This window comes from Parambassis ranga, chromosome 5, assembly GCF_900634625.1.
Source record: "Parambassis ranga chromosome 5, fParRan2.1, whole genome shotgun sequence".
Classification (NCBI taxonomy): Eukaryota; Metazoa; Chordata; class Actinopteri; family Ambassidae; genus Parambassis; species Parambassis ranga.
Window position 1 is genome coordinate 18410272 of NC_041026.1, and position 27213 is coordinate 18437484.

The 27213-nt window shown below is 40.5% G+C and overlaps 1 protein-coding gene across 4 annotated transcripts in view; it reads right to left on the reverse strand.

Moving 5' to 3' along the window:
- Positions 1–27213, reverse strand: part of cadpsb (Ca2+-dependent activator protein for secretion b) — a 59323-nt gene that overhangs the window by 17124 nt on the left and 14986 nt on the right. For 2 of the 4 annotated variants that reach the window (XM_028406034.1, XM_028406032.1), the window contains exons 4-17: positions 17027–17107; positions 16547–16780; positions 15226–15347; positions 11940–12051; positions 10822–10961; positions 10364–10430; positions 9999–10107; positions 9686–9898; positions 3953–4089; positions 3648–3835; positions 2827–2928; positions 2663–2726; positions 2444–2567; positions 121–153 (exon numbers count right to left, since the gene is read on the reverse strand). In XM_028406034.1, the coding sequence (XP_028261835.1) occupies positions 121–153; positions 2444–2567; positions 2663–2726; positions 2827–2928; positions 3648–3835; positions 3953–4089; positions 9686–9898; positions 9999–10107; positions 10364–10430; positions 10822–10961; positions 11940–12051; positions 15226–15347; positions 16547–16780; positions 17027–17107 (1726 nt within the window). The remainder of the gene's footprint in view (positions 1–120; positions 154–2443; positions 2568–2662; positions 2727–2826; positions 2929–3647; positions 3836–3952; positions 4090–9685; positions 9899–9998; positions 10108–10363; positions 10431–10821; positions 10962–11939; positions 12052–15225; positions 15348–16546; positions 16781–17026; positions 17108–27213) is intronic. The other 2 variants (XM_028406035.1, XM_028406033.1) reach the window with 1 other exon arrangement.

Below are 27213 nucleotides of genomic sequence, written 5' to 3' on the forward strand. Positions count from 1 at the left end.
GCATGCATATTTGTTGTATATGTTTACCATATATGAGAGTATGTAGATCTGTATATGTGTATGCACATGTGCTGTATGTGTGTGCACTGTAGCTAAGCCACAAGCTAAACATGGGTTCACCTGGATCCTTTTGATCCTTTTGACCTTTCTCAACTTCAGCGAGAAAAAAAGGGAGAGAAGAGATAAAGAGGAGATGTTTAGAATTAGCACGGTTCTATATAGGGATATATGTTCACGATACAGGGAAGGGGAAATCTCAGAGTTGTTGTTCATCGTCATGTGACCCTTTCAAAGAATCTGCTGGGACGGTTTCAGCTCCAGGGAGCGAGGTTTCTAGGCAACAGACAAACGTCACAAACACACAACAAAAGAACAGAAACGCTGAAACATTAGCCTGTGGAAAACTAGAAATTAAAAAGAGTGATAAGATGTTTGTTAACAAACACACAAAGCTTAGACTCAGGTTGTACACAGGTAGGACACACAAACAGCTACAAGGATCATAGACAGGACACGCTGAGTGAGTTGATTTGAGTTAAAGCTGGAGCCTGTACCCTGTCCTCCTCATTCCGCAGCTCTGTCTACAGATGCTCCTTCACTATCTCTGGTGGCACAGTGGAAAAACAAAAGCCTACCTGTTCAGCACAGCACACCACTGACACATGCTCAGACCAAATGACTGGAGGAGATACCAATGTAAGCAATATAAAAATGCATTCAAGTCAAAGGAATGGGCACCCAACCAAAAGAAAGAAGCTTACAGACCAGACTGCTCATTCATGTCCATCACAAACAGATGGTTCTAAAAAAAAAAAAAGGACCCCGACTGATTCGGTGTGGTGCAGCTCAGATCTCTGGACTGCTGCGCTCCCCACTCACTCTCACAGACAAAGGCACAGATAAAAACAAGCATGGCACGAGCGACATCTCTACGGAAAGAGAAGAGGGGAAGGGATGAGGTGAAAGAGAGCTTAAGGTAGGAGGAGGTGAAAGAGGAGAGACTGGGGTGAGGATGATGAAGGTACTCACGGATGGTTAAATCCATCACTTGAGACGCCAAGCAGAAGACAGGGTGTTCATACATTTCCCTCTTTTTCCCTATAAAAAAGGATTGGGGCATGCAAGAGGCTGGGGTCAGAAGTGTGAAGGCTAGAGGTCAGAAGCTGATGGGAAGACGGCTGTCCAGGTGAAAACCATATTCTGCTGGGCAGGAGGCCCGTGAGTGAGGCCAAATGTTTGGTTTATGTTTGAACCAGGTGTCTCACAAGGACAGGGGGGGAGGGAGTAAATTCACACAGCATGAAAAGATAGTAAGGTTTGAATCCTTAGTATCTTTAACACCCTGGGGGATTTCTTTCAAGGCATAAACATCAGTTTTCTTTGTCAATGTGCAAAGGGCATGTCAATGCATTTAATGGGTATACTGAAAGAAAAGACACGGCAAGAGGGAATAGGACATTAGAAAATGTCTTAATGTCATTTTCTACATGTAATCCATGCCAATAAAGAAAGGCCATGTTGTCATGTCTCATAGCACATGCAGGCAGCTGATGCTGGTTTTGTATGCGTTCAATCCCAGCATCCTATTGGTTTTAAACGATCAAGAATCTGTGGCAAAGCCAGCAACCGTGTGAGAGAAGAGAAAAAAGCAGAGCAGACGGAGGACAGGGAGCAGAATAGAGCTGTCTTCAACAAGAGCATGAAGACAAAGGTGACAGGAGAGCTGCTGGTATTTATAAGGGGTTGGGGGGAGGGGGGTAAAGATGGACGGGCAGAGTTGGCTAGAGGAATCAGAGAGGTGAGAGCTACAGTATTAGGCAGTGGTGGGAGGTAGGGGAGTGTGCGTCGACTGTGAGCTGGGAGTCAGAGAGGACATTCAGATAAGCTGAATGCACAGTCCAATCATCAAAAGTCAGAGGCCAAGATACTACACAGCTTGAATAGTCAAGGCACAAATGAGAGATCAGCACATCAACAGACTTCAGGGCTTTGGATTTGAATGCATTTTTACTCACACACCTCTACACAAAAGCCAACTTGACCTACAGAACAGCACAGAGCTAAAGCAGGCCTGAAACAAAGGAGAGAGTTATTGGACTGAGAGACAGAAAGTGACCAACACAAGTGTCACAAATAATTTGGGATGCCACATATCATTTGGGATATGGACACAAATATACCATATACCAAGTGACTTCACCATGTGTAAACAAAAAGATCACAGTGATGCAATACCAAGGAAAAAATTCCACATGGGAATATTTGTTCAGTCCTTTGTTTTTCTACTTTCACTCCACACAACCACCGGCTGAGCATTTCAGTCCCCACAGAACAACTGACATGTCATTGACCAGTAGGAATATTAAGAAGCTCTTTTAACCAGTATATCCTATCATTCACATTCACTCCAGCAGTCATTATGTGATGCTGTTGTTGTGGTTACCTTCGATTTTAGCATATTCATTAATCCGCTGGTAGTTGAGCTGAGCGGCCTGTTCCAAACATTTGCGGATAACTCCTTTAACTTCTTCTGGTGGAACTGGGGTCACAATGTCCTTCATCAGGACCTACAGACCACATCAAAGAGAAATTCTGTAACACACATACTTTCACTACATCACAGTTCATTAGGTAAAAATTTTTTTTTCTTGTATCTACAAACCCTCTCCAGCAAAGATAAAGTAGCCTTCAGTGCACCCTCTGGGCGACCAAAGGGGAAAAAATATCTACAAAAAACAAGATGAGGGCCGAAGAATAATGTAACAAGACAGCAAAAACACAAAGAGAAATAACACTTTGTGAATTATGAAGTGACATGGCACTCACCTGAAATTTACAATCTGATTTTCCAGTATCACACGCAACCGTTCCTTGATGTCCTCGAAGCGCTCCTTCTCGTCCACTATCACTGTGCTCAGCCCGTCTGGCCTGTGAGGACCACACCAACATGCTTTAACCCAGCTGAACCCCGCAGAGGCCCCAACCTCCAACACCAGCAACCACAACACTGACACCTATCAGCTCCTCAGGACTGAGTGCAAATTGTGTGAGATTTTTTTCTTGAATTCCCCTTTGTTTTTACACATACAAATAAATGACAGGGTCTCACCTTTTTTGACCTTGACAGAGAGGTATTTTGGACTCCTTTCTCTTTCTAAACTTGAATATGCGTGCTCGTTTAGAGGTACTGCGAGGATCTGGGCTTTTGGAGTTCTTTGGGGTTATTTTAGCCTCATAGCCAAGCGGCCCCCAGTAATTGCTGCCCTCTCTGACTTTAACGGACGCATGGGAGGATGAATAATATGGACAGTAAGAGACTATGGCAACAAAGGAAGAAAAGAAAGAAAAAAACAAAGAAAAATGGTAGAAAACAAGAAAATATGTAGAGAAATGCAAATGATTAACAACAGAACATGAAATACAAAAAAACACAGCAGCAACATAAAAAGAAGCATAAACATGACGCAAATCGAACAGATGGACATATAAAGCAATAAAAGCCCTTGACTCTGTTCCTATCAAGATTTAAACCAGAATAAGGCTGTAGTGGAGGACTTTGAAGCCACACAAGTGTATTACTGTTCAACAGTAGCAGGTAAATGTCTTATATACAAATGTTGACAACTCAAAAAGTGATCAGGGCACACCTGTTCCCGTGTACGTGGGAGGCACAAAAAGCGAAGCTGTAGTGAAGAAGAGTGGGGTCAATAATGGCCCCATTTTCTGCCCTTTCCAGCAGATCACGCAGGTAACACAGATGTCTGTGACAACCTCGAACTCCATTTCTCGCACAGTACTCATCCAAGACAAACACCTGGCCTGGGCTGAACCATCCCTGCATGACAGAAACACACATAGACAGACACTAACTGCACAGCAGCTATACCAAACACATCCCACTGTCGTTAAAACGTACAATGAAGACGCCAAAAGAAACACTTGAGACACTCACCAAGCAGCAGAAGGTGTCATTGAGCCTGTGGTCCAATGTGAGCCGCTGCACCATCTCAAAAAGCGAGGCGTGGTCAAAGCTACAGGGGTTAGCGGAGATAAATTCATCCATGCCATGTTTCTGAGCTCTGTCAGCGTCTATCCAGCCAACGGCACAGGGAAAAGCACACGGTTCAGAGGAGAGGACATCAGTAAGGCACAGGCAAACTGCAAGTCCTCATTACAACACAAGAAACACCAGGGATCTGTTGGGCTACTTCTAAGGGCAAATTATAAACACTTACAGCTTACATTGTCAACTTGCATTGTGTCGAACAGCGTAAAGAGTTTTGTTTTTTTGTTTTTTTGTTTTTATTGGTGGATGAAATTCTATCAATGCCTCTACTGTATGTGCATGCATGCATCTCAGAATGTCACATTCCCTCATGATTTTACAGGGGAAATAAATGATTATAGATCCAAAAGATGTTTGAAAAAGTGCTGTTAGATAGAATTAGATGCATTCTTCTTAATGTATTCAATAGATTCTGCCATTCGCGACTGTTGTCACTCAGGTCCTGACAAATATTTAAAAAGTGTGCTAGAAAAAAGACACAAATATGGCAAAAGAGTAATTCATTTTAACATGATATAAAAACAAAGGCTAACAGAAGGGGAAAAATAGCCCAAAAATATTATCATTGACTCCAGTTATGGATCATGGAGCTCTATCAGGTTTTGTCTTGTTTCATAACTTTTGCCATTCTCAGTATGAAGAGGACTTGTTCAAAAATGACTGAACCTGTTTCATGAAATTTAATGAAGAGAGAACATCAGTAACATCAAAGATAGTAATGAAACTAATAAAACCACAATAGATTACATCTGCTAAACTGTTGATAATTTCTGCTCCATAATTATTATAGCTGTCAAAGAGAAAATGACAAAATGATGGGGACAAGGATGATTCAAAATAGATAAAGAGGCACAGTCATGTCCTCTGTGTGAGTGACAGGTGTCATGTCCAAGTGACACTGACATGAGTGATGATGATTTGAGGGTGAGTGTAGGAAGTGGAGGCCTGATCTTGGTAGGGCAGGACCGAGATATTGAATAGAGCACAACTGACATCTGTCAACCTCTAGGTCAGTGAGAAGGGAGAGGAAAGAGTGTAATGTGGGTGCTAAACATTCACTAAAAAAAGAAACCCGTTTAGCTTTTTTTTTTAAATTCCAATCTGAGAAGAAAAACCTGTGAGACGACAAGTAAAATGTGGACGATGAAAAATGTAAGGCTGTGAGAGGAAAATGAAAAAAAAAAGACCAAGACATATACAGTAACTCATAATGCAGAGAGGAAAGAGTAGGGCGGGAAACACTGAGAAGATGAATGGGATGAGAGTGCTGGATGAGAGACGGTGACAGAATGAACGAGGGTTTAGTAAGATTCAGTGGGATGTTAGGACAACGCTAAGAAGTGATGAAAACAAGATCCACTCTAGGACACTTTACAAAGAAAGTGAGGACATGAAGGAATCAAAAACAGTAAGAAAACATCCAAAGAGTGAACAGAAGGTGCCTGGGGTTGGTCTATGAAACACAGTGCTATATATTTCCTTTAGCTGTATTAAATGAAGAAATGGAATTTAAGTCTAGAATACACTCATTGCTACAGTAACATGATCATAACTTACAGTATATAATGACTTCAACCATGAATAGAATGACCAAATCACCAAAGTTAATATGAACGTACTTTTGCATACATTTTTCAGATTATCACATGCTGGAGAACAGTGTGTTTTTACATTAAGCATTTTAAATGTCATGCACATCTGCAGACCCATTTTCAAATTTGCATTTTATCTTTTTTTTTGGCATTCCTTATTTCTTTTTTTCTTCTCTACGCATTTGCAAGTTGACAATACTTGAATATGTTGCAGTGTATTCATGATCTGAACAGAGCACACTAACAGGCATACCACTACCGGAGAACTCTAATAGGGTAGCAATACAATTTGGTGCAAGTACATGGGTAAATAGCATGAAGCCGACAGAGGCAAAACTGTATCATTCTCTGGGAAATGGAGGAAATGAATGAAAACTCCTGCATTTGTACAAAAGTATGGACACATGACACAGGTGTTCTCCTATTCAGGCAAACAAGGGCAGTCAAAAGAAATCAAAATGAGATCTCTCCTTTCTGGAGGTGTAGAGTAACCGGTCTAGCCTCTATCTACAGGCCCATCTACAATAGGAAGGAGGGGGGAGGGGGGGGGGGGGGGGGTCCGGAGTATTTTATCGTAAGAAGGGCAGTAGCTACTCCTTATCTTTGGCATTCAGAATACTCCGCGTACATATTTGCCAACTCTCATCCAGAAAAGTTCAAAGAAAAAGAATTAAAAGCAATTGAGCCCTCTGAAGTAAAGCATTAAAAACATAAACACTCATGCATCAGATATAAAATAAATAAAAGATAACTGCATCACAAACAGCTGTATTTGCAATCTTTGATATCTTGGATATAACGTCTAATAATTTCTAAGTTTCATCTAACTGCATGAAATTAAAAATTAATTTACATTAATCTTCCTCCCAAAATAAAAAATCTTTTCTACTAGTATCTGAGCTTTTTGGCATCTTACTGCTTTACTCTGAGGGGTCCAGTCACCAATAAGAATTAAGAGAGAAGGCAATTATGCAGAAACAACTATAATATCAACTTTAACCATTATTGAGCCAAATAATAAGATCTTATAATAAAATACATGCATCCTATACTGGCACGAATGGATGCTTATACTCTGATCCTCAAATTGAGGTCAATAAAAACAAAACAAAAAAGTTATCAACTAATATCTAAGACATGAAGCGAGACGTGAAAAAAAGGAGAAGAGGGAAAGAAGAGAAGAGAAGAAACGTTGCATTTGTCAGATAATCGGCGGGGATTATCTGAGCTGTGCCGGCTACAGGGAAGCACTTACCCTTGAGTCCAGCTAGAAGACAGCAGGGTAAGAAGGGACAAACCAGAATAACATAAAGACTAGCAACAAGGCTGGAGGAGAGCAATCACGAGAGACCCTGACCTAGCAGCTGCATTACTCAAGAAGGGTCCAGGCAAAGCATGAAGAAGAAAACACAACTCAAAAACAACAACCTATATACCAACATGATAGTTTGTGGGCGGTGGTGTGTGAGTACATGTGAGGATATGTGAACAACAGATGTTGAGGCATATTAGAAAGAGAGAGAGAGAGAGAGAGAGAGAGGGAGACAGAGAGAGAGACGGAGAGAGAGGAATAGCAAGAGACAGAGGGAGGGAGGACAGAATTTACGATCCTCATCACTCCACTGCAGTTTAAATATTCAGGATTATAGACGAGTACTTAAGAAGTTCAGAGCCACACGTTAAGTACTGTCACTCTGTCTAACTGCAGATCAAACACAGGGCTTATTTTAAAGGAGTCAAACACAATGAAGTCAACACAAACAGATTTATGAGTAAAAGATGCCTGTGTGTGACATTTTTTTAAAAGGAAGAGACTATGAAGGTCCTGGAAAGGTTCAAATAAATCATGTGATAACACTATCAGTGACAGCCGTGAGTGTTTTTAGCATCAATTTTAAACATGCTTTAAAGGAGCACTCCAACAATTCATACTTTACTAATCCTCATCTATTCTCTACTTGCATTTTGCATGTATAGATCACAGAACAGTTTTTCCACCTCAGCCACATTAACATGAACCTGACACAGCAGATGGTTTGTTACACAGAACCATCTGGGGAACCATCCTTGGAAACTGTTTGGAAAAAGGCAGGCATGTACCAAAAAAGAAAAAAAAACACTTAGCAGGTGATTGGATGAACCATCTGTCCGTCACCATCTACCACAGGCCAAATGTAACCAATTAGCTTACTTGTCACTGTTGTAACCATGGATGGTTTATTGCATGAACAGTAGCTGGGAGTTCACAGGACATACATTAGCTGCAGTCTGGTAGGATGGCCTGTCACATGATGATGTGATATAAATTTGGTAAGATTAAGCTGTCTGGATAGGAAAGCCAAATGTCTCCTTTAGTTCTAAAGGAGATTTTTAAACTCAATACGAGGTTATCCACACCTATGAATGCATTACTGGCATAACTCTTCATGTTACAGCAGGTAAGAGTCTCTTAAATGGTGATATAAGTATATATTTCAAACATTAGGATATGCTGGAGCACTCCTTTAGGCTATGTTTGGAAATTTTATTTATTTGATACATTATCTATAACCTTATAATCTGCCATGTGCACTGAACCATATGTTAATGTGAAAGACTTGGGGGAGAAAAAAAACAATGCGTGCAGCTTGCTCAGAACCTTCATAAGAGTCTTGTTTTCTATGCATCCACTGCAGCAGAGTCAGGAGGGTTGTGTATGTTATGGTCCCAGTGCCATTCAAGACCACCAGGGGGTGAAACATGTACGCGTGGTGTGCCACAATGTTTCAGGGAGGGGGAAGGAGGTCTGTGCCACTGTGAGGAGGCTTTGAATGGCAACAGCTGGCATCAGAGGAGTCAACTAACCACAAGAACGATCACATACTGGACAAAGAAACCAATGGAGAAACAACATAGAATTTTATGTGATAGGATTCTGAGTAGCTGACCTATATTATGTCTTCTGATACAAATAATAGCGGGGTATTTAAATGACTTAGTGCTATGACAATCCTGGGTGTCATTGTTTTAGTACTTTTGAATGCCAATTATTTTTCTACATTCCTATTAAGACAAAAAAAATAAAAATCTTGTTTATTTCAGTTGAAAAATAAATAATTGTTCGATGCACACAAAAAGTCTTGTTCTGAATAGCAGGATCTATTATTGTGAGTTGTTAAGCATTGTGTGACATTAAGTTTAGTAGTTTGGGAGCATCTATGTTAGTGTTGTCATGGGAAACCTTTGCACTAGAATAATTACAAAATGATTGGCAGAGAAGATCAACTTGAATAAATAGCGTGAAGAAAAAAATGTTGCTGGCTTAATTTGTGATCATATTTAGATTTTTTCCCTTCTTCTATGAGGGGGCGACACAAGAGATGACAGAAGTTGGTACAGATGCCACACTACTTCAGACAGTCTTACCTTCACTTTGCTACCTGACCTGTGGACTGCTTAGAGGTGCAAGTACAGTGACAGATTGGTTAAAAACTTTGGACATGTCTGGCTCAGCTGTCATTCAGCGACAAGAGGAACCATTTAAGAAACTGTCTCGGAACCACAGCTGCCTTCACAGGAGCCTTCTAGAGTTGGATTAAAACAGGCCTACGGTGGTTAGGACAAGAGCAGCACACCCTGGCACTGTCAGTCTGAATTCAACCCCAGCAGGCTTGAATGTTCAAATCTTATGTGTTGTGACCTATTTTAATTTTTATACAAACTTTGCCCGTCATATCCTGCTTCTGCATGTTTAAACCTTATTCGGGTCGCTTGTTCCTTGTGAACAGACTGATGGGATAGCATGGATTTGCACCTTTAAACACTGTGGGAGTGGTGACAATGAGTGGAAGTCCATCAGATGCTGGAGGGATCTGTGAGAGACCAAATGCATGTGTGTGCGTGCTTGTGTGTTAGTTCTACCAGCACGTTTTGTGACTGCAGTGTGGAGCGCATGGCGTGAGACATTTATGGGTTAGAGCTTTTTACTGCTTTGTGGATGAAAATTGCTTTTTGCTTAAGTGACCATGTTGTGTTTCGGGCTACTTACAGAACTGAGAAATGGGAGCGTCCATCTGGGCTGAGGCCCCCCCTTTAGAGTTTAGTTTCTGGACCTGAGTGGGTGGGACGGGTTTGTGGGACTGGCCAGTGGCACGATACATGGCCTGGACCCACAGAATGCGGTCCTGCTCGTCATCACTGGCAAAGATCACAGTGTCGCCTTCCTTCACTGCATTGAAGAAAGCCCTGCCACCGTCCAAACCTGAGAGAAGTTAGAAGAAGGTAGTTTTAAGGTAGTGTAAGATTTACACTGTGTGGGTGTGTGTTGCTGGTTTTTATTGTACGTTGACGAGCTGTCTCACCTGGTTGAGGGTCACTATAGTCCACAGTGTACCCATCCAGCTGGAGAAGCTCCTGTGGTTCTGACTTCTTCTCTCTGTAGCTGCACATTGCAAACGTGTACTGACTCACCTACAAAAAAAAGATCACATAAACCAATCACATAAAAAATGATTCGACTCTGCATAGTAAAATTAAATCAGGAATTTTTTACATTTCATTAAATTCTTCATTCTTCTCTGCATATCATAAAATTTTATCTCAGAGGTGTGCTCAATATTGTCACTCAGCAGCCAGCTAATGTGCTTAGAAACCCCTAACAGCAATGACCTCAGCTAAGAAGGTCGCTCCTGCTTCAGATCACCTGAACACATCAGTAACAGCCTACCTGCACAAGGACAAAGAAACGCTTCTTCCAACGCTTCCAGACATTCTTCCCAAAAGCCCACAGATACCTGTCAAAACACATTCACACACAAACAATGACAAAAACATGTCGTAATGAGCACAAGCGCTGGCTTGTGGATGCATCTGACACACACAGAGACACAGTTCATTGTATTTGATCTTTAGAAATGTGGCTTGCTACAGAGGACCTGACCCAAATTTTTTAGACTAGCGGCATCAAATAATATTTGATTAATGTAGCATCCAATGTTTTGAAAAAAGAAACTACACACAGACATCCACCAGGGGGAGTAGTGCACTTCACAGTATTTTTCCATGGTACGTGAATAGAAACGAGGCCAAGGAGCTGAGAGGGCTGAAGCACTACAGGAAGAACATGGAAAATGAAAAGCACATGTGTACATCATCACATAACATGCTTGGCAGAGAATCCCGTACCCGCAGTGTTTCATGTTCTGTGGTTTGTCCATACGTATGGCCAGTTTGATCCTGAGATCCTGATCGGGGCAGGCCTTGGTCACAGTCATCTTGTGAAGCTCTGACTGTTTGGGGCTGTTTGGAGTCGGGTGGAGGACAACCTGCACTCATAAACAAGCAGACAAACACAAAAAACATACAAGACCTAATTAATTATTGGCACTAGCATCTAAGTGGAATATTTGATGCAACAATCAATCAGTGTGTGTGTCTGTGTGTGTGCATGGGCTGGTGATTCTGTGTGTTTGTTTTTTATGTGAAATCATACAGTGAGTGACTGTAAAGGAAAAACGTTGCTCTGCCTTCCCCGAAGAGAAGGCCTAATCTGTCTTTGCTGAGTTAAAGAGCTTTGAGGAAGCCTGCCTTCCTGCCAACTCTGCTGCAGTGGGAGATCAAAGAGCCTTGTCACAGCCAAGGTCACTGCCACTACAGGGACGTCTAAGGCGCCGCTGCCTCGACGCAAACCAGCTACTACGCCGTCTTTACCTGCCTGACGCTTGTACTCCTCAGAAAATGATTTATGTTGCTGATGTCCTCCTCATATCAACCAGGGTGGGGTTGAGATTTAAATAATGTTCAGAAGCTGCACAACAGATATATTGTCAAACCTGCTGATGTCATCAACCAAAACAAGGTATCATATCAAACTAGTATTATGTAGCTTGAGGTTAACTAAATCTAAAAACACAAGTATGGCTAGGCACACAAAGACAAACACACAGACCCACACAGCTTTGTTTGCTCCAATTGGAAAAATGCATAAATTCAGTGGGACCAGAGCTGAGATGTGCTTAATGTTCTCTCATTTTGACAACCTCGATGTCATGTTTAACGTGCAAGTAAAGAGGTTATTTCTGAATCACAGTCAAGTGACAGTACACTGGAGACTCTTTCCAGCTTATTAAAATCAGACTGTCACACACTTACACAGAACTTCAGCTGAACCCGAGCCAAGTGTTTCAGACACACACACACAAAAAATGCTTTGACTGTCTTGACTAATGTCCATGTACATGTGAGCCCTCTCAGAGTACAATATATGTGTTGCTGGTAAATATGTAAATAAACACAGGTGTTACCCGGCCCAGTTCTTTGTCCTCTAGTGCCAGCACTCCTGTACTCTCTGTAAACAGTTTCACCTTGACAGCAGGCAGAGGGTGCGTGGTGGTGAAGTCCCCTTGGGTCCCCCAGCTGAAAGACACAACAAAAGACACTCCAGAGGTTAGCTTCCATGACAGCGTGATGGGGCTGTGTTCACCTCTTGTTAACAAAAGCAAGCTTGGGTGTGCAGTTTCAGCATTTCTTCCACATTATACACCTAAATCACATGAATAATAGTCACTGAACAAACACATGGAATTATACAGTGATCAAAGAAATACAATCCCTTGAAATATATGACAGAAAGGCAATTATGCTGTGTTTATGGACACCCACCCAGACTCCCAGTCTATCTTTTTAATCACAGAAGAAAGATTATAGGGATAGATCGGAAGGCTTTTAAAAAACAAAAATAAATACTGCAGTCACACAGATTTATGCGTCAAAGTCAGGATGAAACCACTGAAGATAACACACAGCCTCACTGTCACTTGTTTAAATGCATTTCTACTATTTATATACTAGACGTCTTTAAAGCCACATTTTCCAGGCTTGTATTATTTGTGTGCCTGTAACAGTAGAGAGCAGCCGTCAGATGCCCCAGACTGGACAAAATTAGCAGTTCAGATAAAGCAGGAAATGTGAGGCGTTCTAGCATTTCAGGCTCCCTCATTATACCTTTAGTATCTAATAGTGTCTACAACAAGTTTTAGGTGCAGCTCAGGAAATCTACACAAACATGGGAAGAGAAAGATCTCTTAAAAAAGTATAAGACTGCAGTCATAGGACAAATATGGTTCAACCTATATGGTCTTCAAAAATCTTCAGTTCCACTCCAGTGTAAAAATGACTTTAGAGATTATGAGTTTTCAGTCTGACAGAGGGATCTGTCAAAGTTAGAACAAAACTCCCATTTGCTTTCACAGAGTTTTTTGAGCAGAGGGACAGAAACAGAACATACTGTAATACAGGAAGACCACTGGGAAGATTGGTACTAAAGAAACTTTGGAAGACACGTCCTACCTCAAACAGCTGAGTCCTCACATTTTTATAGTTTTTTTTCTTTTTGTTGATCCTGAAAATTTGTGTTACGGTCGATAACTTTGTGCCAATATAGACTGGAAAACTACAGTGAATAAAAAAAACCTGCTTTCTATAAGCATGTGGGTTCCACTGATTTAACACATCAAACTATGTTTGGGGGGGAGTACACTCCCAAAGAACTCTCTAAAGAAGCTGCATGAAATCTGATAAACTGATGTCCCTGAGGTCAGTTCGAGTTGAGTACTCAAGAAGTTCTAAAAAAAAATATTGATGTGGAGGCAGAAAGAAGTAAGCTTACCAGACCTCTACAGCCAACTCTTCATATCTGATAGAGGCTATACAGTCTGAGGATGCACTAGCTGTTGCTAACCTGGTTTTAACATGAAGAAGAGTGTTGTAATGAAAAGATGACAACATCTCTGATCCGGCTGAATGTATTACGACAAGTTACCAATGTGACATTGTTAAGACAAGCTTGAAACAAATCTAAGCCAATCCATCTAGAATAAACCACTAATACGTACTAAATCTCACCAGCTACGCCTTCACAAGCCGAAAGGATTACACAAAACATAAAAAACAAGGAGAAGCCAGTTAACTGTAATCATGTTACACAACATATATGAGCTGTATTGCTACGAGCTATGGCAAACATGTTGTGCCCTCTTATACAGACACAAAAATATGTAAAGGCCTGATCAACACTGTGGTAAGAAGAAACATGTTGACAGTTTTCTGCCATGGGAGGCATTTTGTCTGGTCGGCTTTCTTAATTAATTGCTGCTTAATGTACAGAAAGAGGCTGCTGAGCTCGGGTATATGCGTCAGAGCAGAGAAGCCTGTGACTGACAGTGAGGAGTCAGTGGTGCTGAGCTTCAGATGAAACCATTGTACTGGCATGAAGGTGACCTTGTGGTTCAATCTAAGCTCTATATATGGACGTGACAGTGCTGTGCTCCTACTGCTCTTTCTCAAAAATGTACCAAAGTCTGTGTGTGCTCAAGTGAGTCAAATGAAAAAAATAAATAAAATAAACAGCAGGACTAGTATACAATATCACATCGACGCCAAATTAAAAATAAGATACAAGTTAAATATAAAATCATCAATAACAAGTCAAAATGTCTGTCTGGGCTGCCGAACACATCCAATTACTGCATGCAAATAACCTGCAGCAGTCTGTAGATGAATACATCTACCTTGTGTGTGTCCATGTCACACCGACACACGGTCATGTTTCCACCCCTTTAGAAGACAATATATTCATTTTCTAAAGACTTAACCTAACCTCATTTTGACCTAAACATAACACATCTTCACCTTAATTTAAATAACTGTCCCCATCATGTGACACAATATGTGCACCAAAAGCACACACACACATTATGCTTGCCTTGCTATCCTCTAATCCCTTCCTCCATTCATGTCTCCCCATCTCGCTCATACTCTCTTCATAAAATGGCTCTTGAATTAGGGAGATCAGAAGAAGACAGTTGTGCCTTAAAATAGCTCATATTGAATATGAAATGAATGTTTCATGGCCCTTTCTCATGTATCCTGCACTGCCAGTTAATTAGATGAAAAAGGGGGGCAGATATATTTAGCAGAAAATGCATTTTTCTTCACTGTATTATCATCATTGTGATGAATATGGCCTAATGAGCTGGCAATGACAAGGCGTGAGGTAACAAATCTTGGGATATGTGCAAACTGTGGGGAACTTACAAACTGTACTTGACATACTGCAGGGCTGCACGATGGATTTTCACACCTTGATAGACTCATAGAGTCAGAAATCGCCCAGTCAAAGAGGTTTTTGGTTTCAGTCTTTCACATCACATTGCAGCCCTAATAAGATTTTGATAATTTCCTTAAAATGCAAGTATGCAAACTGCCTATGAATAGAATGAAGCAGGAGCACCAGAAATGTCTGGCTACAAGCAAGAAGCCACTGAGATGTGGGAGAATTTGGCAGCATCAGCTTACTGTAAGTTTCAAGAGCATTTCCTCAGCCAATTTTTCTTTTCCTGGTGCCATCCAGTGATGAGTCTCACATTACACTTCCTTTTACCCTGACGTACAGTAACCTTTCACAATACTCAAAATTGTTACTGGCCTATCCACAGCAAACAGTAACAGCATCGTTTCATTAGAGTTCATCTTCTTTGAAAGGATCAACAGTGGGTTGTTTTCAGTGCACATGTATGCTCAGGTTCTTACGTTGGCTTGGATGCCTCTGCTTGGTCAGTCTGGAGCTTCTCGCCTCCCTCCACCTCCATGGTGCAGTAAACAATCCTGTTGGGAGCCAGAGATTTCAGCCCCTGCACTTCCATGATCACCACCTGGGGAAGCACAGACACCTCAGAGAAGGCTGCAGATAGGAAGTGAAGCAGGCAGCAAATCCACCCAGTAATACAGCCCCTTCACACTTGTAGCTGTTGCCTTCATTGTACTAAAGTGCAGATTATAATAGAACTTTCTAGTGGAATAGCCCATAAAAATTAAAACAGTCCTTCCTGTGAAGTACAACTCTCTATCATTGAAACTGCTTCTAGCATAATCTACCACATCATGTCTTTAATAGCTCAGTGAATACAATACTGCACTAACATTGCCAGGGGTATCTGTTATATTGCAACTGTGAATTCCAAATGGGACCACCAAGGGCAGAAATATATGCTGTCATGTTAAGAGTCTGCTTTGAATGAATCTGCTGATGTCTTCATAGTGCAAATATATTCCATGCTGCAGCTGTGGATTATATAATATATCATCCTACAGATACTTGCAGATATTAGGCATTTTAAATATGCATCATCAATAATACTTATGGCTGATAAACTGCTGCAGTTGTAACCTTTTTTGTTCACCTCACAAAAGAAGTATTGTTTTCTTGTCCAAATAATCTCGGCACTGTGCAGCAATCTCTTTAGTGGCGTGCCCGTTTTTGTGTGAACAAACAGGGTCATAACTCCTGCACATTATGCACTTCTGATTCTGAAATAGTACTGCATCATAAGAAGTGAGGTGCGATTGCTCCCTGTTCTGTGGTGATAGCTCATCTCACACAAGCTGATAACAAGATGACTCACATTTCCCGTTAAGAAGAAGGTAAAAGGGCTTTTGTTTGTGTGTGTGTGTGTGTGTGTGTGTGTGTGTGTTCACATAGCATCTGTTCAACCCCCTGATCAGGTCTGGTGTCTGTTTCTATACTTGGTCTGGAGCAGATGAGTATTCGACAACAGTGCTGATGCAGTTTTATATAGACTATATAGATAGACATTCTAACGGGATAATGATCATGTCATTTGGTAAAAATCAAACTCAAATTTAGACTTTTAAAGCTACAATGCAGCTCTTTTGAAATCTCTGCCGACACGTGATTCTTGCTTCAGACCTGTGACAGAATATGGTGTAACACCAGGACTGTTCGCGGATTAGCCAGTGGAATAAGAGATAAGATAACCCAGCTTAATGTGACGTCAGATTTCATAGATCATACATTTGTACAGTATTTAGCTTATTTCCTCAAGCAAAGTACCTCCAAAGTGAAGGAAAGGACCACATCCGACTTGGACAGTGTGTTCTCGTCCTCCTGGCCCATGTCGATGATTGAGGTATTGTGTCCCCGTTTCAGCTTCTGGAGTTTAAACTCCCCGCCCTTGGACACAGGCATGCTCTCCAGATTGGCCATCAGCTGATTGACTGAAGACTTGAGCTCTTCGATGTACATGGCCTCCATCTCTTTGGACACAAATTTAGGGAACTTGCCACCCTTTAAACAAAAAAAGCAAAATCAAAGGAAAAACAAAAATATTAGTCTAAATGATTTGGTTGAATTCAACCATTGAAGTATCTATGTTTTGTTTGAAAGTCTCGAATAAAAAAAAATAAGAATTCTGAGTGTTTTAAACTAGAGAAAGCTGCTGCTTGTACAACTACACCATATTAATGACATATTACCTGCATAACAAAGCATATTAAAGACAAGCTGAGTGCCCCCCCACAGAGTCTGACTCACTCTGGCAATCTGGTCTGCCATCTGAAGACGACCATCCAGTTCTCTTCTGATTTGTGCAGCCTGCTCATCCAGGTTGTCCAGCTATTGATAAACAGAAGGGCAGGTAAATTAGATCACATTATGCTTCCTAGAATTCCTCTTATAAACACAGAGGAGTGCCATTTTATCAAAGGGCCATTAACCCAGAGTCACAGATGAGAAATCATCACAACTCTTTACATTATGTGACTGATCAAATGTAATGATAAAATGTTGATACATTTGTAAAATTGTATTATACATACTGATTATATGTACTTCCTAAATTATAACTAGGTGTAAACATGTCATTCTGGCTTTGAATGAAGATTTGAAAAATGACAACACATGAGGAGCCCAGCATATTAAGAAGTGCTCTGCTGTATGCAGTTGTGTTTTTTGGAGTGCTGTGTGTCTGTCCTGAATAGAAATACTGTGTTGTAGGTCCATAACTTCATGCATACTTTTTGCTGGCCCTGGAATAAAATGAAGAAAAGTCTAAAATTAGATGAGAGGAAATAGCCCTTCATCTGAAAAGTAATTAATCCATACTTGAGTAACTCAATAGTTCTCCCTGCCGTCATCAGTGACTCGCTTATTTTCCTCTCTGCAGCTATGAAAATGTTTCTGAAGCATTATTCACTTGTGTGCTAGTTACTTTTTAAAAGGGTGTCCTCTGGTAATTATCTGTTAGTATTATGTTTTTTCTGTCCTTATTTTGCATTAGGAGCATAAAATAATACACCAGCAACTCACAGTCACATGTTTTGTAAACACAGACAGGATGCTGATGAAGCTGATAGTTAAGTTGAACATGACACAATATGTCTGCCTGAGCCTGCTGTTACTTTCTATCCTTCTGCCAATAAGCCAAAAAACATGCATTTGGCTCATTGGTTTCATTAAATGCTTTCAGCACCACTATCACCACAGACTCTTCACATTACACTGTAAAAATATGACTGTCAAAAAAATATGAAGGCCTTAAACCTTTTATTTCACAGACTCATACGAGTCTGCATTTTTCAATTTTTTTTTATTGTACACAAGGTGTACTGTATATGTGGAGCAACTATGACAAAAACAAAACATCTGTTGCAGGCATTTTTCTGCCCCTCCATCTATCCTTGGCTTTATAGCCCTCAGAGATGATGCAATGGCTATTGGGACCAAAAACTTCAAAATGAAACACACACCTCACATAGCACTCTGCTAGTTCCATGTAAACTTTGCACATGATGAATAAACCCAACAAAATAATTTAATATGATATGAAGCCAGAAACAATACAGTTTAGATGAAATAAACTTCTGTTGTGTTTGAACTTCCTCACGGACGCACACATTCACATGCTTTAATTTACTCATGCAACTGGACATTAAACGTCACATTTCAAGAGTTTCAAGAGATTTAAATTTGTGCAAGTCACACTTCAAAGATGTGACTCGTGACTCAACAGACTCAAAAAAAGCAGAAATAGATGAGGGAAACCAAAGGTAGACCGAAACCAACAAGCAGTGGCTGCAGTATGAAGAAAATGTGACTGTGCAGTCCAAAAGGCGCACATGCTGATTGATAATTATGATGAATGGTACAGCAGGGTATAAAAAGGCTAATTAGAGCTCCAGTTTGTTCTAACTGGCTGCAATCACAGAAGCATAGTGTGGTAGCACACATGAATAGACCAAATCAAAAGGAAGTTCATTTCTCACTCACAGGAACCATGTTGCCATCACCACAGAGACCATGAATGGACCACAGGAAGTGTCAAGTGTTTTGAATTTTTTTCTTTTCTTGTTGATTTCAATCAGCAGAACAAAAATTCAGCTCTCTGGAATGACTGAGCTGAGAAGGCACTAAAAATGACAGTAACAAATATATATATATACAAGTGTTTGACTAGAATGGGTCATTCCAAACCAAGTGTAATATAACTTAAAAAAACAGCTTGCATTGAATTATGTTGGGTTTAGGCAAAAAAGAGAGCTTGACACCTGTTCGCCTATATTTTGCCCTGAAGTAATGAAAAGCAGAGAAATCCATGGTTCTCTTCCATCAATAATGAATGAAAGTTTTATATTAGCTGACAAAAGGAAGCGGTGGAGATGGCTGATGTCTCTCTTACTTGCTCCCAGCTTCTGTGTGCCTCACTCTTTCAGTTATTCTCTAAGCCAAAGCATCTCATTCATGTCAGATTTGATGTTGTGACTCACCAGTCAGCATTATTTTTACAGTGAGGTCGGTCGCCTAATTGAGACATATCTGCAGCACAGTTGCACCTGGGGAGTCACAAACCTTTCCACACAGAGGCGTGGTGCGAGTTAAAAGTGAAAAATAAAATCAACCTCGTCTCACCGGCGGTGTTGTTATATTGTTGAATCCTTGAGTTTTACGCGCATCTTAAAACTAGAGGGAAAGTGCAATGCTCCAGCTTTCACAGCGCTCAATATATCAGAGAGTGACAAGGCAACAATCATTGAAACAAAAATATGTCAGACTGTCAAAGGAACATTATTTGAACCTGTAACATACTTTATCAAACAGACGGGATTTATATTTGGGTGCCTTATTTGAAAAAAAGTATTATTTCCGATTTTATAACTTTTAGTAGTATAAAAAGACAGTGTTTCAACAGTTCTAATAATTTAAATGTAAATATATTTTTTAATATATAATAATTTAATTTAAAGAAAACATGTTAATAATGGCAAAAATAAAGTGTGAAACCACCAGCCTATACCTGTCTAGGTATCTTGCTAACATGCACAGTGATGTGATATGTGTGGTTGTTATGGCACGTAAGAGTTAGAATGTGAAGAAAAATGATATACAGCTATGAAAGATACATTTTCTTATTGATCCAGGAAGTTTATGAATATAACATACAGCCCTTCTGTCACTTGTACACAACCAATAAGCACAAATGAACTAAAATGTGCAAATAAAATAATCAAAACTGGAGTTTAAACCATGACTTGTAAGCACACAAGAGCACTTAGAGTCATGCCCCCCATGACCCTGTATTGCAGGACAAAGTGGGTTCAGATGATGGATAGATGGAAGGATGGATGGATGGATGGATGGTAATAACCTTACCTTTACTATTTACACTGAGCTTCAATGATCAGTATAGGCTTATAACTACATAACCTTCTATACTGCCCTGATAAATGGCAAATGTACAAACATGTATGGCGAGTAATCATGTGCAGCAGAAGGGTATTGAAACATATTTCAATATTGATTTTATCACTAACAAGAAAATATCTCTCTAACTGATGCTCCTGATTCTATTTGTGATACAGTGCTTAAAAGTCTTCTGCTGCTGGGATGCATGCCAGAGCTGACCTCTCTGTGCCTTATGGCATTTCACCCACTCCTATTACATTAACAGGCCTTGTCTTTCAGACATTGCCATATTGATTCTCTGCCCCTTCCAGCAATCCTTTTTAAGAGAGAATGAGCTGAAGTCATGGTGTAGCCGTTAACAGGAGGGGAGGGCCGTATTAAGTAACATACAGAGAGGGGGTATGTGTGACACAGATATGGGGGTCTGTGCACTGAAGAAAATGCAACCAGCAGCAGCATCTTGAGCATCTTAGTCATGCTATCATCCATAAAGTATTCCCACGGTTAGTCTTACCTGCCTGTTTGTAATTGAATCTGTTCACTGATGTGCACATTATAAAATGATGTCAGCCAGATGGATCTCAAATGGAGGATAGTCAGCATGAACTGTCAAGTCTAGTGTGTTACCAGTGTTGGCCACTGAACAGCCACCCTACTACATAACCCAGAGTTCCTGTTTAGTAGAGCACATAATCAGACGTTGCCACCAGCTGCAGCAGAATGTCTGCATTGGAAGCACAGTAGTACTCAGCATGGATCTGCCATGCAGTGACTCTAAAATAGTGGAGAGTATCCCACAGCAGGAAAAAAAATCACAGGCTTTTTTTTTCTATAATGTCCGATAGCACAAAAAGACAGATTCACATCAGATTCACCCACAAACCATAACTGTGACTGATACTGATTACATTCCTGCCTGAGCTGTGCTTGAACGGCTCCTTCCCCCCTGCTGCTGGCAGTCCAGTGTTCCCTGTCAAAACACTCAGAGCAATGGCCGCTGTTGGACTGCGGTGCAAGCGACATCTGACTTGTGCAATCCCCAAAGAACTGTCAGTGTCATGCCTGGAAATTCAGCGGCTTGGCATGTCAGTGTCTGACACTGCATTTTTTCATCTGTTTCATCTGTGTGCCTCCCCCTCTCGCAAAACACACAATCACACCTAATCCTACTGTCCAAGAAAATTCAGGGCTGCAAAATCCTTCATAAAAGGAACTGAGTAAGACAGCTGCTGAGTAAATGTGTATCTGCAAAATGGCTAAAATGAAGGTTAAGCACTTCTTTAAGGTCTTCTATTAGTGCCCTAACTTGACAGCAGTGAACAGCAAAGATGGCCCTCGCTGTGGATGAGGAGGAGAGCTGAGGGTAGTATCATTGTAAACAAATAGCCACCACCTACTGGGCCCTGCAGCACCCCAATCATTCTTCAACTACTGAAAGGTCAGGTTGTCATTGGCCCACCAGCACAATATAGGTGGACAGGCAATCTCATATAGAATAAGACTGGCTAAAAGGTAAGGCTTTCCCTATGTCACTGAGGCTGACAGCAGCACTGCACCTAAAAAGAGGTGACACTGCCTTGGTGTTAGCCAAGCTGACAGCAGGTTAAAGGTGACAGAGCAGAAGCAGGCGGGTAGTTAACAGCCCAGCTGATGACAGATTCCCAGGTGGATGCTGGGACATTAGCGGCAGTCACCACACACAGCCAGGGGCAGATTCTTGTAAAGCACGGGGCGGGCAGGGCTAGATCAGAGCTAGATGGGATCTGGAGGAGGGGAAGCAGCTGGTCTATATTTAGACTTGCTGTGTGTGACGATGTGTCTGTATGTGTGTTATAATCTGCAATGTGAGAAAAAGCTTCTTCTGTGAGTGCAGCATCACACGAGGCACTCTAATTAGGAACTGTGATCAAAAATGTATATTGTCAAACTCGACCAACATTTAAGTTGGGATGTACTGAACAATTATTCTATTCTATATCCTCTACAGGTCAAACCTGGGACTAATTATTTGGTTCATTTTTTTTTAGCAGCAGCAAAAAAAAAAAAACTCTGATAACTCTCTTTGTACTCTACTTGTCCCTAGAAAATAACATAGTTAGTAACAACACTGGGGAACAAGTGAACATCTATTATGGGGATTAGTAAAAACCAAAACACAGTTAAAAGGAAATGATAATCAAGTCTCCTTGAAAAATCTCTGAGTCGATAACAGTTTCAGACTAAAGGAACTTTTTTAAATAATTATATTTTATATGTCTGTGTTTGTGCTGCAGAAATAGATCAATCAAGTTTTTTCCAATCATTTTAGTGTTTTAATAATTTTATTCCTTTATTTTTCTGAAAAAGGACAATCTGAAAAGATTCATTTGCATATGACATCTCTATACAGACCTGCTCTGTTTTTATTTTTATTCTTTGTAATAAACATTGTCCAGTGTCAAAATTACGTGGGTGCAGTGTAAAAGCAGTGGTATTTCAGCACCACTGCTTTTACAGCTTAGAGGTGGTACGGCCGGCATAGCAAATGCTTTCATCCTCTCCCAATCCTGTGTGCAGTGAAGAGGCTCCATTACGCAATTATATCAGCTACAGGATAAACCAGCAAGAGCTCAGGCCTCATTTCCCAACTAACAGTTGCTGACAAGACAAATTAAAGAGGAAAAAGTGGGTCCTCCTTTGAAGCCCGTTGGAGGCTGATTTGAGTAGGGTCTGTCAGTCGGGGGCGGGGCCACAGGCCATGATTTATGGCTTTGTAGGGGGGGAAAGTCTCTTTCAGATGCGCTTGTGGTCTACTTTGACTTCCAGGCTTAGGTAATTTAATCAGCTATTCGAGATTAGGGATTAATTTTAGTTAGTCAGACTCCACTGGTGTGAATTAATATAAATGATTAAAACACCTCCGAATTAGAATCTGTGAGCAGCGTCAGCACTGCTGGCACAGAAATGATTAGTCGGTTAATGGATGAGTCAATCACTAGAAAATAATCAATAATTATGATAATTGATAAACTGTTTAGGAATATTTGCTGAGGTGAGAGGATTTACTGACAGTGAATTATATAATTGGATTTTGGACAAACAGCTTACTCAAAGGAATTAATAGCTTTTTCACTTCCTATTCAACACTATTAATGAGAGCAAATTGTTTAACAAATGTAAATATTCCTGCTGCATCCATTTTTTAAATTTCATTAATATTAATATTGCTTTCATTAATATTCTTTTAAACAAATCATGTACAGCTTTTTGGCCTATTTAAAATGTTTTGATTTTATTTAGCTAGTCAGCCTCCAGTTCACAGAAAAAATCTGCAGTTAACAACCAGCCCAACTGGAGGGAATCAACAAACCACCCACATCTGTGACACTGCATACATTATACTCAAGGAAATTAAAACATAACAGCTATCTACTGTTATCCAGCATCTGTCTGCATGGTCAGAAATAACAGAATGATGCAAAGTTTTCTGGGGTAACTGCTGATCATGCTTACTGCTGCGTGCAGTCACCCCCCTAAAGGCACATTCTGAGCCAGGAAAAACCCTGGATAAGTGGTTGGGATCAGGGGAGTTAGGTTGACAAAGCTCAAAGCTTCAGAGGACACAGGGCAAGGGTTTGGGCGCACGTTAAGGCCACAGAAACACAAAAGCAAGCAGGAAGCAGCAAAGGTAGATGCCAATATTTGAGAGCAGTCATATTTTCTTAACTAATTTCTCAGCATATTTGTAAACAAGCTGCTAAGTGACTGTATGAAAATACATCTCCAATATTTTGGAGTTTTTCTACATTCATAATGTAGAGTAAGCTAATAAATGCCATGCTGCACACTGTCTGCAGGATAGGTAATAGTTCACTAGCTCAGCAGAAAGGAGCTGGTTCCTGTTTACCAGCATTACTGGGTGCATGCATATTCAGGGGGCACATGTCTGTGGTAAACATAGGACTGTAAATGTAGACTTTGCATAATTTTGGCTCAACAATAACAACAATTTATTGATCTTTTATTTTGCATATAACACATCGTATGAGGCTTCTGAGTAAAAATTTCCTTACAAAGTTAAAGCTATTTATAAGTGCTAATCACAGCAACACACATTTCACTTACCTTTCCTGGCTTTGTTGATTGCTTTAAAACAAGGCTACTCTACAAACTGACATTTGACAAATGCTGTAAACATTTAAACAAGACAGGTATGATTAGTTTTCAGGAAGTGGGGCGGTAAACACAGCTAAAATCTCAGAAACCAAAAATAATCCAGACCATGAATATCTGCCAGCTGTCCTTTTTGTCTCAACTCGTTTTCATCTCTGCTTGTATGGTGTCCTGGTCTACACTAATGCATGTGCATCTCTGTGTCACTATTAATATATATATATATATATATATATTCATATAATAACCTGGTGATGGCTTTAAATGATGTAATTAAGGTTTTAGCACAATTTTAATGAAGGGTGAGTAACTACAATATATGATCAAGCTGATAGAGAACACTGAAACACTGCACTGTTCTTTTACTTTTACTGTTTTACTGTTCTTTTGTTTGCTTACAGAGGACTTGAAAGATTAGAAACTACTGTCAAAATAAGAACTGTTAATCCTTTCACAAAGCTGAATGGGAACCTGCTAAATGCCAAGCAGTGCCTGATGTGTGCTGTGCAGAACGTGCTGTTCCTAATGTGTTTGTCTCTTGGTTAACATGCTTTTACTCAGTTTTCCTTAACTACTGCTGGCTTACTAAAAAACTGTGAATGTTATTATTTTACTTTTCTGTCACTGCAGACGTGGACACACAAAGTCCTGTAAACATAATTAAACCTGATTATGGTTTTGCGGTGTCGACACCAAACACATTTTCTTACACATATTTGGCCATGCTTGGTGTCACCGCGGCGAAAGAAATGCAGAGCCATTAGGGAGTAGAGGGTGCGCTGAGACTGGCTGGAGCAGCAGCTGGCTGTACCAGTCTAATCAGTCTGTTAGTCATTTCCAGGGGCTGCTCTTACTTCAGCATGAGACAGAAATAGACCAGTGCTTCCTTTCAACTATTTGGATGTAACTGAAAAAAATGTAAATCCCTAGTGATAACAGCTAAAAAATGATGGCCTCTGAATCCCAGCCAATCCATGAAAACCTTTCATCAAATCCCAGCAGCCCTGAGCCATGCTGACTGGATTGCCGCATCTCCTTTTTAGTGAGGTTTTTTATCATTTAGCAGAGGGCAATATATATATGACGGCTGGTTGTTTACTGAGAGATGCTCAAAGTCACCATTAGTACAGTCTGATCTATCCATTACAGCAGCAAACCAGAGAGGGTCCCAACAACAGCTGGAAAAGCAGCTGGAGCTAAGAAGAGAAGCAGACATTCTTTTCTACTATTTACTCACATGTGTGTCAATCAATAAATGAACAAATCAGGCCATTTTTACACAACTGTGACCTTGATCCATGTGCCACATATATCAGCCAGTAATTGCCATACAGCACAGTGTGAAACTGCACAAATGCTGTGCATCTCTGCAGCTTTATGTGTTTGTGATGGTGTTCCGTTCATCAGGAGGGAAGCGGTTTTATGTTCTGCATGCAAATGTCTGACCTTATACCAACAGCTCAGCTTCCAGTGTATATAAAAACTAGGTTAAGCATCATCAAAGGCTATGCAGGAAAACACACACAGGATTTGAAAGCTATGGCAGTGTATTGCACCTCAGCATTAGAAGGATCTAACTAATTAAAGCTCATCCAGAATAATAGAGCCTATATTGATCTTTGCTGAGACTAGGGCTGGGTATTACCATCAATTTCCTAGATCGATTCGATTTCGATTCTTAGGGTTTTAAATTGATTAATCACGATTCAATTCGATTCGATTCGATTCAATCTGAATCGATTCAATCTGCTCTTAAATAATGAAAATATACAATACGTTGCAAAATACACGTCTTTATTTTGTAAATTTGACAGTTCACATGTAACTGTAAACAAAACTGTCTTATCCTATTGTATTAAAAAAAGTGCAAATGTAAAAAGTGCTCATATGAATGTTGCAGAAAATTGCACTTTTTACATGAAAAAATTAGTATTAGTATTAAATATTAACAATCGTAGACAGTAAACTTAAACTGTCACACAGAGATCCTTGTTGAGGAAAAGGAGCTCATTGACATTTGCTGACTGTATTTTCATTCGTGTCACATCTTTCACAGATGTATACATCACGGGGATCACAGTTTCATTCAGATGTTTACGCTGCACCATAACGTAGTGTGGTTCGAGCATCTGAATGAGCTGCCGGAATCCTTCAGTTTCCACTGCCGAGTATGGGCGTAAATCTCTGCAAACAAAAGTTGCGATGGCCTCTGTTGTCTTTATGGGCCACGGAGACTCTGACGGTAATGCTGGCAGGTCCTTCAGTTTCTTTTGTTTTGCTCCGGGCGGTGTACTGTCGGAAGCTAAGTTTAGCGTAGTGTGGTACCTTGTCAGGTGGTTTCTGAGGTTTGTAGTAAACCTACAATAACTGAGCTCTGATTGGCATATCTTGCAAACTACCTTGGTTTTATCAAGCTCTTCGTCCTTTGTCCTTTTAAACTTGAAATGATTCCACACTTCGGATTTCATTTGGGATGGCTTGCCGAGCGGTGTTTTCCCTGCCTTAGCCATTTTGGCTGCGTGCCTGAATGACGCGACGTACGACTGCGCAGCTGCGTCATCACGCACCAGAGCGCTGAGGGAGGAAAATCACACAACACAAAAAAACTCGATCTCATGCCCTGTGAATCGATAGTGCAAAATTTAAATGGAATCGATCCGAAATCGATTAAATCGATTTTTTTACCCAGCCCTAGCTGAGACATTTGAACAATACTGAACAATCTCATTTGTTTAACGGCAACTCATGCCATCAGCTCAGATTTATATGTTAGCGGCTGCTTGAAAGAAGAGGGAGACCTGATCCAAAGAAAATTCAGCAGCCTGGCTTCCAAAAGACGTTTCTATTAGATTTAAATGCGATGAGGAGGTATATGCACTTTATACATT